This window comes from Mesoplodon bidens (genome assembly GCF_964165515.1).
Source record: "Mesoplodon bidens genome assembly, chromosome: 9".
Taxonomy (NCBI): Eukaryota; Metazoa; Chordata; class Mammalia; order Artiodactyla; family Ziphiidae; genus Mesoplodon; species Mesoplodon bidens.
The window spans coordinates 20,960,205-20,978,334 of record NC_138166.1 but is presented as its reverse complement, the minus strand read 5'-3'; the positions used below and the strand labels follow the sequence as shown (position 1 = coordinate 20,978,334).

General features: G+C 66.0%; 2 protein-coding genes across 6 annotated transcripts in view; one reads left to right on the top strand and one right to left on the bottom strand.

Annotated features, from left to right (window-relative positions):
* Window positions 1–709: 709 nt before the first annotated feature.
* Window positions 710–10,600, top strand: NACAD (NAC alpha domain containing). The gene is made up of 8 exons (XM_081244440.1): window positions 710–902; window positions 3,020–8,995; window positions 9,142–9,254; window positions 9,337–9,411; window positions 9,802–9,948; window positions 10,033–10,182; window positions 10,291–10,413; window positions 10,503–10,600. The coding sequence occupies exons 1-8, from the start codon at window positions 836–838 to the stop codon at window positions 10,515–10,517; spliced, it is 6,666 nt and encodes a 2,221-aa protein (XP_081100566.1). The 5' UTR covers window positions 710–835; the 3' UTR covers window positions 10,518–10,600.
* A 1,551-nt stretch (window positions 10,601–12,151) lies between these two features.
* Window positions 12,152–18,130, bottom strand: part of CCM2 (CCM2 scaffold protein) — a 55,836-nt gene continuing 49,857 nt past the window's right edge. For all 5 annotated transcript variants that reach the window (XM_081244442.1, XM_081244443.1, XM_081244445.1 and 2 more), the window contains 5 exons: window positions 17,655–17,790; window positions 14,941–14,998; window positions 14,455–14,593; window positions 13,624–13,762; window positions 12,152–12,672 (listed from right to left, as the gene is read on the bottom strand). In XM_081244442.1, the coding sequence (XP_081100568.1) occupies window positions 12,392–12,672; window positions 13,624–13,762; window positions 14,455–14,593; window positions 14,941–14,998; window positions 17,655–17,790 (753 nt within the window). In that variant the 3' untranslated portion in view covers window positions 12,152–12,391. The remainder of the gene's footprint in view (window positions 12,673–13,623; window positions 13,763–14,454; window positions 14,594–14,940; window positions 14,999–17,654; window positions 17,791–18,130) is intronic.

The following is an 18,130-nucleotide window of genomic DNA, read 5'->3' as shown; positions in this document are numbered from 1 at the left end:
GGCGGGCCTGCGTGGAAGCAAGGGCGCATCTCCGGAAAGCTCGGGGAGGGTTTGCGTCCTCGGGGGTGTGGCAGGGGCGGTTGCTGAGAATGGAGGAAGGCGTGTTTCTCCATCTTCCTTCCATTGCCCGAAAGCTGAAGGGTGGGACAGCGGGGAGCCCCGGGGACCAGTCAGCCCGGAGCTCCGCTGGGGCTACCTTCCCTGCTGCGCTCCCGCCAGCCGGCTCTGGTTGCCATGGAGCCGGGAGGCGGTTGCCACGGAGACCGACGTGCGAGGACCAGCCAATCAGTGAGAAGCTGCGCCGCCAGCTCTCCTCTTGGATGGAGGCGTCGGGTTAGGCTGGGGACCCCTGCCCGGGTAGCTGGGGGCCGGGAGTTCGATTAGGGGTACTACGCCGCCGCCTCCCCCAAAGCGCCCCGCCCACCAGAACCTCCAACACCGCCCCCGGCCCCGCACCCCGAATTCTGGCGACCCTCTGACTCTTCCCGACCCGGCTAAGGGCTGACGCCTCCGACTGGCCCTGAACCCCTCTCCCGTTAGTGGGGGCGGAGGGGTGATGCTGCGGGAAAGGCGGGGCCGCGGACCGCGGGTGGAGAGTGCAGCCGGGGTGGGGCATGGGGAGGGAAGGAGGCTGTCCCCACCCCCTCCGCTCCCGGCGCACCGCAGTGCCTGGCGCGCCCGCGCACGCTCACTCGGAGCGCTGGGCGGGCGGGGCGGCGCTGACGTCATCCACTGACCCTCTTCACCCCCCGGCCGAGGGGCGGTGGCCGCGCAGGCTCCGCGGGACGGACTCACGGACAGACAGGGGACGGAGGGACGGGCGTACGGCCAGGCCATGCCGGGGGAAGCTGCCCGCTCCGAGCTGCTGCTGCCGGAGGCGGGCGGAACAGGGCCCCGCACAGGTGAGGCCGCGGGGCTCTCCCGCCTGCGTGTCTCCACCAACCCCTCCCGTCGTCCCCGTCCCCTCTCCACCCCTCTCTCTCCGTCCCTGTCCCCGAACCATCTCCGTCCCCGTTTCCTCTCCGCTCCCCGCCCTCTCTCCGTCCCTCTCCCTTCTCCATCCCCGCTCCATCCCCTTCCTTGGTCTCCTGACCCTCCGGGCACCGGAATCCTAGCCCAGCCCTGGCCCCCACTCAGGACTGCAGGGAAGGGCGGGGTGGAGCTGGGATGTCCTCCAGCAGCCAGAAGCGACTTGAAGGCCTTCGAGCGTCCAGGGCTCCGTGCGCTCCCCGCCAGGGTCCCCTGCCGCGCCCCATTGTCTGAGGGGAGCAAGGGGCCTCGCGGCCGCGGGTTGTCAACTGCACCCTGGCCACTGGGGATGCGCGGGGCACCCGCCCCTCCAGATGCTTGAGAGCCGCCTCAGGGCTGGCGACTGGTCCTGGCTCAGGAGGGAGGAACAGGGCTGGAGCTGGAGCCTGGGGAAGCCGGAGGTGCCGGCTGAGGTCTGGAATGTGGGAGGCCCTGGGGGAGCATGGCCTGGGGAGCAGTAGCCCTGGAGTGCAGGCCCGAATCCTTGGACAGACTCAGTCAGCAAGTGTGGGAGGGAATCTGCCTGGGCCTGGAAGAACCAGCCAGCGATGGCCACCGGGCAGGAGGTCAGCCATGTGAGCCTCCGGGAGGGCCAAGGGCACACGACTGTGGGTGAGAAGTCCCCTGGGGCTGAAACCAGGGCTGTGTCCAGGGGCCTGGCCTCCCTCTGGGTCCGGTGAAGTGCGGTAGGGCTGGCTGTGCTTGGACTGTTTGGCGACCTTGAATGAGGCACAAAAGCCTTTGACCTTTGGCTTCCCTTCCTCTGCTCCCTTGGCCCAGCTCCACCCTCTGGCTGTCTTGGGGCCCTGGAGTCCAGTGCGGTGCACAGGGGTACCACACCAGGCTCAGTGCCAAGAGCCTGGTCTCCAGCACCCAGCCCTGCCTGCCACACCCACCTCTAGGGGTTAGGTATTCATCGCACTCCAGTGGCCCCAAAGGACCCCCTTCTCTGGACCCCCTGGCCACGCCAGCACCCCAGCAGTGTGGCCCAAGGGTCCGGGTTCTGCCACTGCCGGCGGGCAGCCTGGGGAGGGGGCTGCCCCTGCGTAAGCTCCCCTCTAATCCTGGCAGACACTCCCCTTTGCAGACTGAAAGCTGAGGCATAGGAGATGTACTTGTGGGAGGTCTTGGGTGAGCATGGTAGAACAGGAACCCTCCAGAGAATGTGGCCGGGGCCTGGGCAGCCCCTGTCCACTGCCGTGAGATGCCCCACAGATGTCCCTGGCAGAGGGAGCCAGGCCTGCCAGCCCTGCGGGGTGGCTGCCACCGTGGCGACTCAGCTGGACGCTCTCTCAGGCCCCCACAGCTGCCCACAGGGCAGGGCAGGGCAGGGCAGGGCCGCCTCTGCTTCCCCGGAGGGCCAGCACCACTGCCAGCACGGCCTCTGGCTGAGCTGGGACGTCCTGCCTGAGGACCACACGCCATGGCCCCTGCTTCCCCTCGTGCATGTGCCAGCTCTGGGAACAGGGGTGGGGTGGAGCCCAGGGAGACCCCGACAGCTTGGCCTCAGGTGCAGGCAGCGAGGAAAGGGGAGAGATGAGGCAGAGAAGCAAGAGCCCCACTTCACAGCAGGCGTGAGATCTGGAATGTTCCAGAGCTGAGTGGAGTGCAGGCCTCCTACTCCCTGGGGGGCCACTGACCTGGGGGGTCATGAGCAGGCCTCTCCTGGCAAGCCCGGCCGAGGCAGCGCAGATTACGGGCAAGGAGTCAGCAGGCTAGTGTCCGAGGCGACGGGAGCTGGTCTCATCTTTACTGAGCATCTCAGAGAAGAGCCAGACCTCAAGCTGCTCACTGTGGTCAGAACTCTTGGAAATCCTCCCCCAGGCACAGCAATCGCCTTTCCCTCTCGTGACCTCTCTTTTCAGCGGACACCCACCCCCGCGGGCCCCCAGCCCTGTGCTCAACTCCCGTCTGAGGGGGGACGGCTGCAGCCTGGGAGCTGCTTCTCAGGGAAGATGCCTGCCCTTCTCACGCCCTTCTCTCTCCACAGATCTGTCCTGCGATGCGGCTGCGCCTACCACCCCGAGGGGGGACCAGCTGGAGCACTGTGTCCTGACGCCTGAGCCCAGTGCCCTGGCTGTCACGTTCCTGCCCAGCAAGCCGGGTGCCCGGCCCCCGCCTGACGGAGCCAGCTGGGATGCAGGGCCGGGTCGCGCCCCCTCGGCCTGGGCAGTCCAGGCAGAGGGCGGCCCCAGCCCAGGGTCCCCCGAGGTTCGGCCTGCTGAAGGTCCTCTCCCAGCCTCCCTGGAGCCCCGGATTGTGATGGGCGAGGAGACGTGCCGGGCATCCCCACTGCCCAGGGCAACCCTGCCAGAGCTCAGGGACTGGGAGGGTGGGCACGCCAGCCTGAACCCACCCCCCGAGTTGTGTTCTCAGGGTGACCCTCCTGTGCCTTTCCCTGCCCCAGACTCTGATTCCTACTTCACCCCTCCCTCCACCCCGACCGAGACAGCCTCCACCCTGCTCCCTGGCCCCGGGCCCCACAGGGATGCCCAGGATGCCCAGGCTGAGCTGGGGAACTCGCCGCCAGCCTCGCCCTCAGGCTCCTACATCACGGCAGACGGGGACAGCTGGGCCTCGTCCCCATCCTGCTCCGTGAGCCTGCAGGCCCCGGCTGATGGGCTGGATGTGCCCTCAGGCTGGGGCTTCTCCCCACCTGGGTCTGTGGCTGATGAGAGGGAGCTGCCCCTTGCCGGGACCCCAGACACCTCGTCCCCAGAGTCCAGCCTCTCAGCAGACAGCAGCTCTTCCTGGGGCCAGGAGGGCCATTTCTTCGAGCTGGACTTCCTGGCCAACGACCCGATGATCCCTGCTTCCCTCCTGCCCTTCCAGGGCAGCCTAATCTTCCAGGTGGAGGCTGTCGAGGTGACACCGCTGCCCGCCGAGGAAGAAGAGGAGGAACAGGCGGAGGAGGGCGAGCAGGAGGCCCCCAGCCCCAGAGAGGACCTGGCCGGGCAGGGCGAGGACGACAGCACGTTCGCATCCTCGCTGCAGTCGCTGTCCGACCTGTCCATCACTGAGGGCATGGACGAGGCCTTCGCCTTCCGAGACGACACCTCGGCCGCCTCCTCTGACCCCGACTCCGCCTCCTACGCGGGGGGTGATGATGAGAGACTGTACAGCGGGGAGCCCCACGCACAGCCCACCACCCTGCTCCAGGACAGCCCTGGTGAGGCCGCCTCCTGGGGCCCTGAGCCCACTCTTGGGGTGTCCGAGGGAGAGGTTGGCCGGGCTGCCAAGAGCCAGGAACCCATCTCCGATATAACCGGGGTGGGCCCCACTCCAGGCCAGGTGTCCGCTGCTGCTATGGCCCCTCACGTCCCACAGAAAGCCCCAGGCCTCACTGGGGTGACCCCTCAGGCCTGGGCAGCAGAGGCAGGCTCCACCATGGGACCAGCACCTGTTGCCACAATCACACCTCAGTCCCTGCAGGAGGGAGACGGCGCTGCCTTAGGCTTAGAGCCCCAGACTTCGAAGGAAGAGGTGGGCCTCGACTCTCTGCAGAACCTGAAGGAAGAAATAGGCCAGGAGTTTGCCGCTGCAGGCAGCCCTGAGCCCCAGGCAGGAGAAGTGGAACCGGCAGCATCCCCGCCCCTGCAGGATGCAGGCTTCCCCACTGGCCAGGGATCTGAGCACCAGGCCAGCCCTGAGCCCCAGCCAGAAGAAGTGGACCTGACCGCATCTTTGCCCCTGCAGGATGCAGACCTCCCCTATGGCCAGGGATCTGCCCCCCAGGCCAGCCCTGAGCCCCAGCCAGAAGAAGTGGACCTGACGGCATCCTTGCCCCTGCAGGATGCAGACCTCCCCTATGGCCAGGGATCTGAGCCCCAGGCCAGCCCTGAGCCCCAGCCAGAAGAAGTGGACCTGACCGCATCTTTGCCCCTGCAGGATGCAGACCTCCCCTATGGCCAGGGATCTGCCCCCCAGGCCAGCCCTGAGCCCCAGCCAGAAGAAGTGGACCTGACGGCATCCTTGCCCCTGCAGGATGCAGACCTCCCCTATGGCCAGGGATCTGAGCCCCAGGCCAGCCCTGAGCCCCAGCCAGAAGAAGTGGACCTGACCGCATCTTTGCCCCTGCAGGATGCAGACCTCCCCTATGGCCAGGGATCTGCCCCCCAGGCCAGCCCTGAGCCCCAGCCAGAAGAAGTGGACCTGACGGCATCCTTGCCCCTACAAGATACAGGCCTCCACTCTGGCCAGGGATCTGCCCCCAAGGCCAGCCATGAGCCCCAGCCAGAAGAAGTGGACCTGACTGCATCTTTGCCCCTGCAGGATGCAGGCCTCCCATGTGGCCAGGGATCTGCCCCCGAGGACAGCCCTGAGCCCCAGCAGGAAGAAGTGGACCTGATGGCATCCCTGCCCCTGCAGGATGCAGGCCTTCCGTCTGGCCAGGGATCTGCCCCCCAGGACAGCCCTGAGCCCCAGCCAGAAGAAGTGGACCTGATGGCATCCCTGCCCCTGCAGGATGCAGGCCTTCCCTCTGACCAGGGATCTGCCCCCGAGGCCAGCCCTGAGCCCCAGCCGGAAGAAGTGGACCTGACGGCATTCCTGCCCCTGCAGGATGCAAGCCTTCCCTCTGACCAGGGATCTGCCCCCGAGGCCAGCCCTGAGCCCCAGCAGAAAGAAGTAGACCTGACGGCATCCTTGCCCCTGCAGGATGCAGGCCTTCCGTCTGGCCAGGGATCTGCCCCCCAGGACAGCCCTGAGCCCCAGCCGGAGGAAGTGGACCTGATGGCATCCCTGCCCCTGCAGGATGCAGGCCTTCCCTCTGACCAGGGATCTGCCCCCGAGGCCAGCCCTGAGCCCCAGCCGGAGGAAGTGGACCTGATGGCATCCCTGCCCCTGCAGGATGCAGGCTTCCCCTCGGTCCAAGGATCTGCCTCTGAGACCAGCCCTGAGCCCCAGCCGGAAGTGGACCTGACGGCATCCCTGCCCCTGCAGGATGCAGGCTTCCCCTCTGGCCAAGGATCTGCCCCCGAGGCCAGCCCTGAGCCCCAGCCGGAAGAAGTGGACCTGACGGCATCTTTGCCCCTACAGCATACAGGCCTTCCCTCTGACCAGGGATCTGCCCCCGAGGCCAGCCCTGAGCCGCAGCTGGAAGAAGTGGACCTGACGGCATCCCTGCCCCTGCAGGATGCAGGCCTCCCCTCTGGCCAAGGATCTGCCCCCGAGACCAGCCCTGAGCCCCAGCCGGAAGAAGTGGACCTGATGGCATCCCTGCCCCTGCAGGATGCAGGTCTTCCCTCTGACCAGGGACCTGCCCCCGAGGCCAGCCCTGAGCCCCACCAGGAAGAAGTAGACCTGACGGCATCCCTGCCCCTGCAGGATGCAGGTCTTCCCTCTGACCAGGGATCTGCCCCCGAGGCCAGCCCTGAGCCCCAGCAGGAAGAAGTGGACCTGATGGCATCCTTGCCCCTACAGGATACAGGCTTTCCCTCTGACCAGGGATGTGCCCCCGAGACCAGCCCTGAGCCCCAGCCGGAAGAAGTGGACCTGATGGCATCCCTGCCCCTGCAGGATGCAGGTCTTCTCTCTGACCAGGGACCTGCCCCCGAGACCAGCCCTGAGCCCCAGCCGGAAGAAGTGGACCTGATGGCATCCTTGCCCCTACAGGATACAGGCCTTCCCTCTGACCAGGGATCTGCCCCCGAGGCCAGCCCTGAGCCCCAGCCGGAAGAAGTGGACCTGACGGCATCCCTGCCTCTGCAAGATGCAGGCCTCCCCTCGGTCCAGGGATCTGCCTTTGAGGCCAGCCCTGAGCGCCAGCCAGGAGAAGTGGACCTGATGGCATCCTTGCCCCTGCAGGATGCAGGGCTCCCCTCTGGCCAAGGATCTGCCTCTGAAGCCAGCCCTGAGCCCCAGCCGGAAGAAGTGGAACCAGCAGCATCCTTGCCCCTGCAGGATGCAGGCTTCCCCTTGGTCCAGGGATCTGCCTTTGAGGCCAGCCCTGAGCCCCAGCCAGAAGAAGTGGACCTGATCGCATCCCAGCCCCTGCAGGATGAAGGCCTACCCTCTGGCCAAGGATCTGCCTCTGAAGCCAGCCCTGAGCCCCAGCCGGAAGAAGTGGACCTGATGGCATCCCTGCCCCTGCAAGATGCAGGCCTCCCCTCGGTCCAGGGATCTGCCTCCGAGGCCAGCCCTGAGCCCCAGCCAGAAGAAGTGGAACCAGCAGCATCCTTGCCCCTGCAGGATGCAGGCTTCCCCTTGGTCCAGGGATCTGCCTTTGAGGCCAGCCCTGAGCCCCAGCCAGAAGAAGTGGACCTGATCGCATCCCAGCCCCTGCAGGATGAAGGCCTACCCTCTGGCCAAGGATCTGCCTCTGAAGCCAGCCCTGAGCCCCAGTTGGAAGAAGTGGACCTGACCACACCCCCACCCCTGCAGGATGCAGGCCTTCCTTCAGTCCAGGGATCTGCCTACGAGGCTAGCCCTGAACCCCAGTCGGATGAAGGGGACCTGATGGCATCCCCGCCCCTGCAGGATGCAGGCCTTCCCTCGATCCAGGGATCTGCCTCCAAGGCCAGCCCTGAGCCCCAGTTGGAAGAAGTGGACCTGACCGCATCCCCACCCCTGCAGGATGCAGGCCTTCCTTCAGTCCAGGGAACTGCCTACGAGGCTAGCCCTGAACCCCAGTCGGATGAAGTGGACCTGATGGCATCCCTGCCCCTGCAGGATGCAGGCCTCCCCTCTAGCCAAGGATCTGCCACCAAGGCCAGCCCTCAGGCCTTGCAGGCTGACAAAGGCTACACCCTAGGGACAGAGCCCATGACCACCACAGCCCAACAGAAAGGAGGCAAGACTTTGGAACTGAGGCCAGCGCCTGAGAAAAGGGACCCAGACCACACTGGAGGCTCAGACTCTCTGGCCTTGGATCAGATCCATCTGGGTGGCCTGGAGCCAGCTGCAGATGCTCGGATACCCTTGGACGGAGATGCAGGCCCTTCTAAGCCTGCCACAGAGACCCCAGACACACCTGAGCCTGCCATGGAGGCCCCAGACACACCTGAGCCTGCCACGGAGGCCCCAGGCACACCTGAGCCTGCCACGGAGGCCCCAAGTCCCCCAGAGCCTGACTCCAGTGGGGAGGAAGTAGCCAAGGACCTTTTGGCACCTGAGCGGGGAGCCTGTCCTGATGCCCGTGTGCATGGGGGTGATGGAGCTGAGCCCAGCTCACCCCTAAAGGAGGCCCCAGGGGCTGAGAACCAGGGGCATGGAGTTCTAAAGGCAGTCGTCTGCAGCCCAGAGGCTGGCCAGGTGGGGCCCCCAAGCCCCGTGGAGGAGGGAAGGGCCGCCCTGGGGCCCGGGCTTCCCGTGGCTGTGGCCTCAGAGGCTGGGCTGGGCTCCTGCCCAGAGTCTCTATCAAGGGCTGTACCCAGGCTGGGAGGGAGCTGTCCCAAAGATCCTGCCCTGGCATTTCCACTACCCTCAAGGCAACCAGAGCCTGTGCGGGGCCCGCACAGCGGAGAGCAGGCCCGGGCAGCCCTGGGAGTCCTCGGCTCCTCCCCGCCGCAGCCTCCACGAAGCCCCCCAGGGGGCCTGCCCAGTGCACCCCAAGACAGCATCCAGGGCGCCGAGTCCTCCGCTCCTGGTGTCCTCGTGCAGACAGTCCCCCACCGCGCGGCACCCCCTGGCCCCTGCCCTTGCCAGGTCCCCGGGGAAGACTTGGGGGAGGGCACGGAGCCCCTGGGCTCTCTGGGGCTCCCACCACCGAGGGCAAGAGGCCAGCGGGCGGTGGCTGCCTTCTCAGGGACCAAGAATCCCCCCGGGGCCGGGCAGGTCAGCCTCCCGCCCCACTCCCCCCTCCTCAGCCCCAAGGTGGCCCCCAAGGGGGCTACCCATGCCAAAGACCTGGCCTCGAGGATCTCGCCCCCCTGCCAAGTGCCTCCTGGCTCTGGGCTCCGGAGCCCAGCCGGACCTCGAGGGCTCCCAGCCGCCGAGCAGCAGGATGACCAGGACAGTTTGGAAGAAGGTGAGGGGCATCCAGGCTGGAGCAGTGTCCTGAGCCGGGGGCTGCAAGGGGCAGGGACGCCACCCCCCGGCGCAGAGCCAGTGCTGCTCGCCCCCAGGCCCCCGTCCGGAAGGCGGAGGCCACCCTCACACCTGCCCTGTCCTCAGACTCACCGCAGGCTCCGGGCTCAGGCCAGCACTCAGACAGCCACGGGGAGTCGTCGGCGGAGCTGGAGGAGCAGGACCTCTCGGGACCGCGGACCGCGCAGTGCCCAGCCCAGGTGCCCTATCGCGGGGGGGACATGCAGCCCTGGGAGGGCTCCACGCCCCACCCTTGGGTGCTCAGACCCCTCTGTTCCTCAGGCCCCGGCAGGCGGCGGGAGCGAGGAGACCGTCACCAAAGTCAAGCAGAGCCGCAGTGAGAAGAAGGCCCGAAAGGTGGGCTGGGGCCCTGCTGGGACCCTGCACCCCCGGGAGGGACCAGGCTGGCCTGCAACCCAAGCACCCAGGACTGGGGCTGGCTACGTAAGGGGACCCCTTCCCACCCCATGGCCGATGAAGTCCATTGGCAGGGGCCGTTGGGTAAAGGCAGTAACGGGACACCTCGTGCAAGTAACTGGGCCTGGGCTGTCAGCTGACGTGGCCTCTCAGCCCGGGTCTGACACCCTCTTGTACACACTGGGGGCCAGCTGGGAGGGTCCACAGAGGGTCCCCGGGAGTCGGTGGCAGAGCCCTTGTGACCCTGGCAGCGTGCCACCTTCCCCTCCCCCAGCCCCCACCGGGGACCTCTGGGGCTGCTGCCCGGGCCTGAGACCGCTGTGCCCCCAGGCGATGTCCAAGCTGGGCTTACGACAGATCCAGGGGGTCACCAGGATCACCATACAGAAGTCCAAGAACATCCTCTTTGTCATCGCCAAGCCTGACGTCTTTAAGAGCCCGGCCTCGGACACCTACGTGGTCTTCGGCGAGGCCAAGGTCCAACTGGCCGGCCGAGGGCGCGGGGCGGGGGCCGGGGGCTGGGGGCGTGGGCTCGGCTGACAGCTGTGCTCTGTGCTGCAGATCGAGGACCTGTCCCAGCAGGTGCACAGAGCTGCGGCTGAGAAGTTCAAGGTACCCTCAGAGCCCTCCGCCCTGGTCCCCGAGTCAGCACCAGGGCCGAGGGTGAGGCCAGAGTGCAAGGAGGAGGAAGAGGACGACGACGACGAGGAGGTGAGGCCCAGGGGCACAGGCCCAGCCCCACGAGGGGGGCAGCTTTGCTGGGGGCCTCTTCCCGGGGGAGGGGACCGCTACAGCACCTCCCTGCTTGCCTCGTTCCAGGTGGACGAGACGGGGCTGGAGCTTCGGGATATTGAGCTGGTGATGGCGCAGGCCAACGTGTCAAGGGCCAAGGCCGTGCGGGCCCTGAGGGACAACCAGAGCGATATCGTCAACGCCATCATGGTGAGTGGCCGGCCCCTTCGCAGGCGCCTTGCTGCCATCTCCGCTGTGGCCTCACATAATGTGACCCTCTCTTTGTGCGCTTCCTGCAGGAGCTGACAATGTAGCTGCTGACCAGAGACCTGGCTCCACCCCTGCCCCCCAGCTCTGCTGCTCAATAAACCAGTGTCCCCTCATCGCCTCTCTGCTCCTCCAAAGGCTCCCCCAGCGCAGGCTCTGGCTAAACGGGTCGGAGGAAGCGTGAAGAGGCTTCCTGAAGCCACGCAGGCCCCAAGGAGGGTGGCGGTCCTTCCCCCAAGTCCCAGAGGGTGGTGGTCCCTCCCCCGTGTCCCAGGGCGCCCAACTTGCCCAGAGATTGCGGGCAGTCCAGTCACCTGGCTGCGGCCCCAGGTATGGGCCTGGGGACTGCAGTTTCCGGAAGGAACTCCCCAGACACAGGGGCTCAGAATTTTCTGCAGGGCCCCTGAGCCGCAGCAGCTGCAGGAAGGCAGCGTTTGCTCAGGGACTCAGCAGTTCATGCCCCGAAGTTCCTGGCCCCTCACCACGGCCGAGCTCTAGGAGTCACTGTCCTCCCCGTGTCCTCTCCTCTCTCCTACAAAGGCCAGGGATCTGCAGGGTGGGAGCCATGCCCCAGGACAGAAGAGGGAGACCACGAAGTGGGAGGCCACGTGTGCGTGGAGCCCCCGGAGAGGAGGAGCAGTTCCTGACTGGCCACAGAACACTCCTGGGACACCAGGTCCCCTCTGTGCTCAAGCCCAGGGTGGGCTGTGGAGGCGCTGGCCCCTGGACTAGGTGGCTATCTTTAGCTGTTCCAGATGCTTCCAGGGCAGTTCGATTTGCACACATGCCTAGAGACAACACCTACCAACGGTCTCCCTTAGCTTTGCCCAACCCAGGCCCACAACCAGCTCCAGGAGAGCCGGGGCCAGAGCCAAGTGTGAGACCCCTCCTCCCATCCTGCCCCGCCCCTCAGCAGGGGGGGAGCCCAGAGGGCTGCAGACCCCCGTCTGGTTCCCACACGGCCTCACCGCGAGCCCACGGCCCTGCCCTCCCTCCTGGGGGCTCAAGTACCCACCCTGCTGAGCCTGGTGCTTCCCCCACACGCAGTCAGGGGCCTCGCAGCAAAGCGCAGGTGTCTTGCGGGCGAGGAAGCAATCCTGGAGCAGGGCCCTCCCGCGCCCACACAGCAGTGCCCAGGCCCCAGCCTGCAACCCGACGGCCCTGACCTGGGGTCACCACCACTGCCTCCCCATGTCCTAAGGGCACAGGAGGGGCTGAGCCCAGGGGGGAACGAGGCAAAGGGCCTTGAAGAGGTGGGCACAGTGCCCCCGCTGGCCTTCCTGACGACCGGGGACCCTGGGCTGCAAGACGACGCACTCTCAGGGTGGGGACTGCACTTCCGGTGAAGCGGTGGTGTGCAGGTCTGCTGTGGAGACCACCATGACAGTGGATGAGAGCCGGGGACTGGGGCTTGGGTGAGGGGGGAGGACAGCCAGTGCCCCTCAGACAGTCCAGTGCCCAGGTCCCCCCAGCGGGGGCCTGATGTTCACATCCACGTGTGCTTAGGACACCTGCTCTCTGCCCTGTGTCCACAACCCCAAATCAGGCCCTCCCCTTAGGCAGCGGGCATGAGCGCCCAGCCCACTGTGCCCAGCCTGGGCATGCGGGTCTGAGACAGAGGCCAGAGCGCACCATCCCGGCTCCTACCCCACTGGAGCAGGAACACGCTAGCAAGCAGAGATAAATTATTCACATTGCAGTAAACTTCTTTTAAGGTCTCTGAGAGTTTCAATAGAAACGTCATGTGCAAAATGACAGCTGTCCGGGGTCTGGCTGACAAGACCCCCTCCCGAGGCAGGGTGGCATGCAGGGGGGCGCAGCACGGCCTTCCGCCCCAGCACCAGGGTGCCTCCTTCACAGTAGAGCCACCTGCGCCCGGGGCCCCGCGCGGGGAGGGCGGCGGGCAGGGGTTCCGGCGCCATCAGGCCGAGTCCTGGTCCATGCTGCAGCCCAGCGCCTCGATGTCGTTGCTGATGTCCGAGATCATGCGGTCCCACTCATCCCCCTCCGAGGGCGCGGACTGGTCATCAGAGCTGCCCGCGGCCCTGTTCCCATTGGAGGTGGAGGTGGAGGTGGAGCTCATGGCCCGTCGGTACCTGCCGAAGCTGTCGGTGATGATCCCGCGGCCGTCCTTCACCCCGATGGTCTCCAGGAAGTTCTCGAAGTGCTGGCTGTCCTTCTCGGGGATGAAGGGCCGCAGACCTGCACAGACATAGCACACCTGACCCTGAGGCTCCCGCACAAAGCCCACGGCCCGGGGGGGGGCCACCCCACCACCCGCCCGCGTCTGGCCCCGCCCTGCCTCTGCAGCGGGGCAGGCGTGGGCCTGGAGCCACACCCTCGCGTCACTCCCCTCAGTCCTCACAGAAGCCCCACTGCACAGGTTTCCAGATGGAGGAGAGGAGAGGAGAGGGCGGAGGGGAGGCTGATGCTGGGCTCCGAGCACTGGGCCCCGCCGCCCAGCTGTGCTCCCGGCGCCCGGCTGACCACCCATTTCCTGGACAGAGACCCCCTCCTATGTGAGGACAATACGAACAGGGGCCATGGACCCCAGCGTCGGGTGGTGACTGACTCCAGGGGGCAGTGGGGTCAGCAAGAGCTCGGACTGGACGCAGCAGGTCCGCTTCCAGCCCTTCACCCCCATGAGCGGTGCGCCCCCACTGGACCGTTGGGGGCAGAGCCCAGGACCCAGGAGCCTCCACCAGCCACCCTCAACCAGCCGTGTTCTCCAGGGTCAGCGTGGGGAAAGCAGAGGCGCTACCAGCCTCGCACGCCTGGGCAGCCGTCCAGGGCCCTGTCCATGGCAGGCTCTAGGCACCCCCGCCCGCCGCGCTGACTCCGCGTGCTAAGCTCTCGGGGCCTCGGCTAAGGCCGCCCTTCACCGGGAGTGGCGTCTTCACCCCCACCCCGCCCAGCAAGCTCCTGCCCCGCCTCCCAAACCTGCACAAGCGCCACCTCCTTGCAGAGCCTCCCCCGGCCCTCTCCAGGCAGCACGGCGCCCACCTCACCCTCAGTCTGGCTCCCGTGGGGCCCCTCCCGCTTCCCCGGGAGCAGGTCCCCACCCGTCACTGGGACGGCCCCTGTCAGCCGCATCACTCAGGCCTCGCTGTCTGGCCCCATTCCTAACGGCGCCCCCGGCTGTCGAGCGCTCACCGAGCAGCAGGAACTTGCGGCTGTCCCCGTAGAGCTGCCGCAGGTTGATGCAGAATTCGTGCACTGAGGCTCCATCACGGTACTCGTGCAGCAGTGCCGCGAACTGCTGGATCTCCTGCGACGACAGCTTGGTGCGCAGCTGCCGAGAGAGCCGGGCCCGGGGCGGGGTGGTGACCGGCGCTGCCGCCCCCCTGCCCACACCCCACGCGACCCCAGAGGACCTGCAGCTCCACAGCTCCGGCCGGCAGGAGAGAGAGGAGCCCGTACCATCCGCCCTAACCTGCAGCCGCAGCTGACCAGGCTGACCGCAAGTGGGCGGAGAGCGTGTCTGCACACCACTGCCAGGGGGCAGCGACCAGCGCCCTGGAGCCCACAGTGATGCTCAGCCAGTTGACCGAGTTTCTAATGAGAACGTCACGTGAAGTCGGGGGGTGGGGGGAAAAGAATCTGCTGAGTGATGACAAGGCCCATCTGGCCCTTCCAGGGAGTGACCCAGTCCTCCGCTACCGTCCACCACCAGAGACCCAGGGACAGGCCTGTGGTCCAACCCTGGAGGCCAGAGCAGCCCCCATGCTCAGGCCTTGGCCAACTCACGCCCTCCCCAAAGACTGACCTGGTGGGAAAGGCAGCGAGGCCCAGTTGCAAGCAAGGCGCCCACGCTCACCCCCAGCCCCACAGAGAAGCACGCCTTCATCCTCCCCCCAACCCTGCCCCACCCCCGCAAGGAGATTCTAACCCCAAGGCACCGCCGGCCCCAGCACAGGCCTGCTAGAGCACGTGGGCTCTCTGGGGCCGGGGCCTCCTGACGGCGGCGGGCGGCGGGCAGCGTACCGTGAGCATGTAGTCCTGCAGCAGCTCGGCGGCCGTGGCGCTCAGCTCGCTCTCACTGACCGTCTTGGCGTGGGGCGCCGTCTGCATGCAGAAGGACAAGGGCGACACGCCGCCTGCATGCGCACACTCGGGGAAGGAGCTGCAAGGACGCGAGCCGAGCCGTGGGTGGGCGGCCCCCCAGCCCTGCCCCATGCCTGCACCCTCGACCCCCCACAGGGGCCCAGTTAGGGCCAGGGTCTGAGAGGAGGAGGGGGCCCGTCACGGAGGGAGGGGCTCGGGCCGGACAGAGAAAGACACGTGCAGGGAAGGACCCAGAAGGGGCCCTCAGCCTAGCAGGGTCTCAGTGGAGCGATGATGTCACTGGTGTGACCCTGGGGAGCCCACTCACTGGAAGGCTCCTGAAGGGGGCGGGGTCAGGGGGAGGGATACCGACGAGGAGGGTGGAGCCAGGCAGCCATACTGGCACCACCAGGGTGGGGTACTCACAAAGTGCTGGCTTCCGTCTCATAGGACTCCTTCATGTCCACCTTTGTGGAAGAGTCGTCTGTGCAGAAAGTGCAGAACACAGAAGCTTCGGGTTACATGAGGGAGGGGGCACTGAGTGCAGTGTCCAAGCTCTAAGCAGGAGACGCAGAGCCCTGGCGGTGGGGAGCCTGCAGGCCTTCATGGGCAGAGCCGGCCAGGCCCCTGGGGTGCACCCCTTGGGCTGCACCCGCGCCTGCTCCTCCTGGGAGTCTTGTGAGATGCACCATCTGCTGCAGGGCTGGGCAGGAGGCAGGACAATGCTCTGGCTCTCGGAGGATGTGCCAGGTGGCAGGGCTGGAGAGGGCTTCCCAATGGCCAGGACAAGAGAAGCACCACTGGCAGACGTGGGCACCACGCCCGGCAGCGTCCTAGGGGCTGTGCTACTTTGTCTTCTCTGATTCCAGCAGGTATCACCACTGCTCCAACTTTTAGACGAGGAACTGAATCAGAGAGGTTATGCAACTTGCCCCATGCCACACAGCTGGTGAGGGCAGAAGCCACGATCAGAGCCGGCAGGTCTGAGCCCCAGCCTGGACCCAGCCAGGCTCCATAGGTGGACGGCTGCTCCCCGAGGACAGACACGGGGCCTCAGGGTGCCTGAGCCCCTCAGACCAGCAAACGGCCTGGTACACAGCAGCTACTCGGGCAACACCAAAGAGATGACCTAAGGTCCGTGTGACACAGACGAGGAGGGACGCCGAGGCACCATCACACGCAGCAAGCGAAGCTTTAAGAGAAAAGGGATCCGAAAACGTGGGAGGGGGGAGGGGACAGGGAGAGAAAAGGGACACTGCTGGCAGTGGGAGGGGAGTGTGCCGTGAGCACAATAATGGCCCCAAGATGCCCCCGTCCAAACCCCAGGTGCACGTGCCAGATGACGTGGCGACGGGGCTGGAGGTTGCTGGGCAGCTGACCCTGAGACAGGAAGACGCCCTGGGCTATCTGAGGGGGCTCGACGTGTGCCCCGGGGCCCTTCGGTGTGGAGGGGGAGGGGCCGGACGGAGCTGCAACAACAGGAGGTCAGAGATGCCACCATGGCTGTGACCGTGGAGGGAGGAAGGCCACAGGAAGCTGGAAAAGGCAGGAAACAGCTTCTCCCCAGAGTCTCAGGAGGAAGGCCACTGGCCCGCACCCTGATTGGAGCCAGTGAGACCCCCGGTGGACTCGAACCTACAGAACCGTGAGAGACTAAGTCTGTGTGGCTCAAGCTGCTCGGTCGTGGTGACCTGTCACAGCAGCAGGAGAGAACTGACCCGGCAAGGAAGGCCCTGAGGCGGAAACCAGCAGAGGATGCGTGTCTGAGAGTGTGCGCGCATGGGGAGTGTGTATGCTGCGAGCGTCTGGTGTGCACGCTCGTGTACGTGAAGTGTCTGTGAGGACGTGAGCGTGTGTGCTGTGCGGAGTGTGTGCACGCGTGTGATGATGTACGTACGTGTGCCGTGTGTGTGATGTATGTGATGGGTGCATGTGCACACGTGGTGTGAGTGCAGGTGTGCCTGGACCCCAGAGGGAGACCTGAAGGCTGGGGGACAAAGGACACCCACGCAGAGAGGAGGCCGGCAGGAAGGAAGCCCACGTGGGCAGGCTGAACATCCTGTGTTTACTTCGTGAAAACTCATTTAACGGTATAATTACGATCTGTGTACTTTTTAGTAAAAAAGCTTATTCAAAAAAAACCACTACTGGAAATTTCAATGCTGAACGTTTAAATATAGCTCAATAAACCACCTGCTACCCACTGCGGAAGCCGCGGGCCTCTGGGCCTCAACCTCCCCACCTGCCCGTGAGGACAGGCTGCCGGCCTCGCCGGGCTATCTCTGCAGTGCTGTGGCGGCTCCAGCGTGAACAGCGAGACGAGGAGGAGGTGAGAGAGCCAGCCCTTCCTCAGAAAGCCCCCTCAGCTTCGTCAGCGCGCAAAGGGCTCTGCGCTGCTCGTGGAGACACGTGAGCCGCCAGGGGCGCGTGCAGGGCTGGACTCTCCTCCACAGAGAGACCAGAGGCTGCCTGCCACGGAGGCTACAGCTGCGCTGTCTCCAATATCTTTCTTTCTGTTCACCTGACTGACAGAAGCCACGGGTCCTCAGTATACTAAGCATTTGAAAAGTGGATGCTCTTGGTGTTTAGAAGATTGAGCTCAAGTGGGCTACCACACAACTGAAGCATCTTGTGCGTGCTCACAGATTCTGGAAAACGCTCCCCAGATGCCCACACGGGGGAAGTGGCTCTGAGTGCTGGTCCGGCTACACCGCCTTCGGGCCCCTTGCTCTTCCTGCCATTGCCCCCCACCCCGCCCCGGGCAGGCCTCGTCTTGGAAGGGGCCCCATACCCACTCTCAGCCCCAGTGCTGGGAGCCCCGCCCAGCCCTGGGTTCTAAGTTTGGTAAAGTGATTTTGGCCAGGCGTGGTTCCAGAAAAAGTGTTCCCGGCCCCCAAAGTTACGCAGGAAGCCACCAGGTGGCCTAAAGCAGGGAGTGGGGGGAACACGTGTGCCTTGACTACACTTGCAGATTAACGCGAACAGTGAAGTCTGGGAACAAAGGGCGTCGGCTCACGTCCCCCGGGACGGTGGCCACAGGGTCACCGCTCAACAAGGCTGCCCCGGCGCTGTCCTGGGACGAGCTCGCGGCACAGTGAGCCCTGGTGGGAAGGGGTGGCGGGGCCCTCTTGCTCACGTACCACTGTGAAGGGACAGGTGGTGGGTGGGCGTCGAGGCCCCGTCAAATATGGCTCTGTCCAGGAAGTCGATGGTGGACTCCGTGTACACGATCTGGAAGACCTGGCCGAGCAGGGAGCACAGCTCTTCTGCGGCGACCTGCCAACGGAGGACAATGCGGAGGCTTCCTGGGCCGCTTCCGGGCATTCGACACCTCAGATGCAGAACGGATGCCTGCACCGAGGGCCTGACGCCTCCCACTGCCCAACGGGGCCGCAAGGACACCAGCCCACACCCAGGAAGCTGGCTGGACCCGCAAGAGGGTCAGCTGCCGGCCCTCCTCCTCCACTGCCCTTCCAGCCAGCACCGTCTCCCCACTCCTGTCCCAGCCACGGGAAAGGGGCAGGGAGGGAACAGCCCCCGGGCCAGGTCACACAGACGGCATTCCTGACACCGCACAAGTGTTTCACATGTGTGCCGTTAACGCAGGGTCCCATCT

Excerpts from the sequence above, each read along its gene's own strand:
- NACAD (XM_081244440.1), top strand. The coding sequence starts at position 836 with ATGCCGGGGGAAGCTGCCCGCTCCGAGCTGCTGCTGCCGGAGGCGGGC. Across the intron at positions 903-3,019 it reads CGGAACAGGGCCCCGCACAG|ATCTGTCCTGCGATGCGGCT; the intron begins GTGAGGCCGCGG and ends CTCTCTCCACAG. Across the intron at positions 9,412-9,801 it reads GTGAGAAGAAGGCCCGAAAG|GCGATGTCCAAGCTGGGCTT; the intron begins GTGGGCTGGGGC and ends CTGTGCCCCCAG.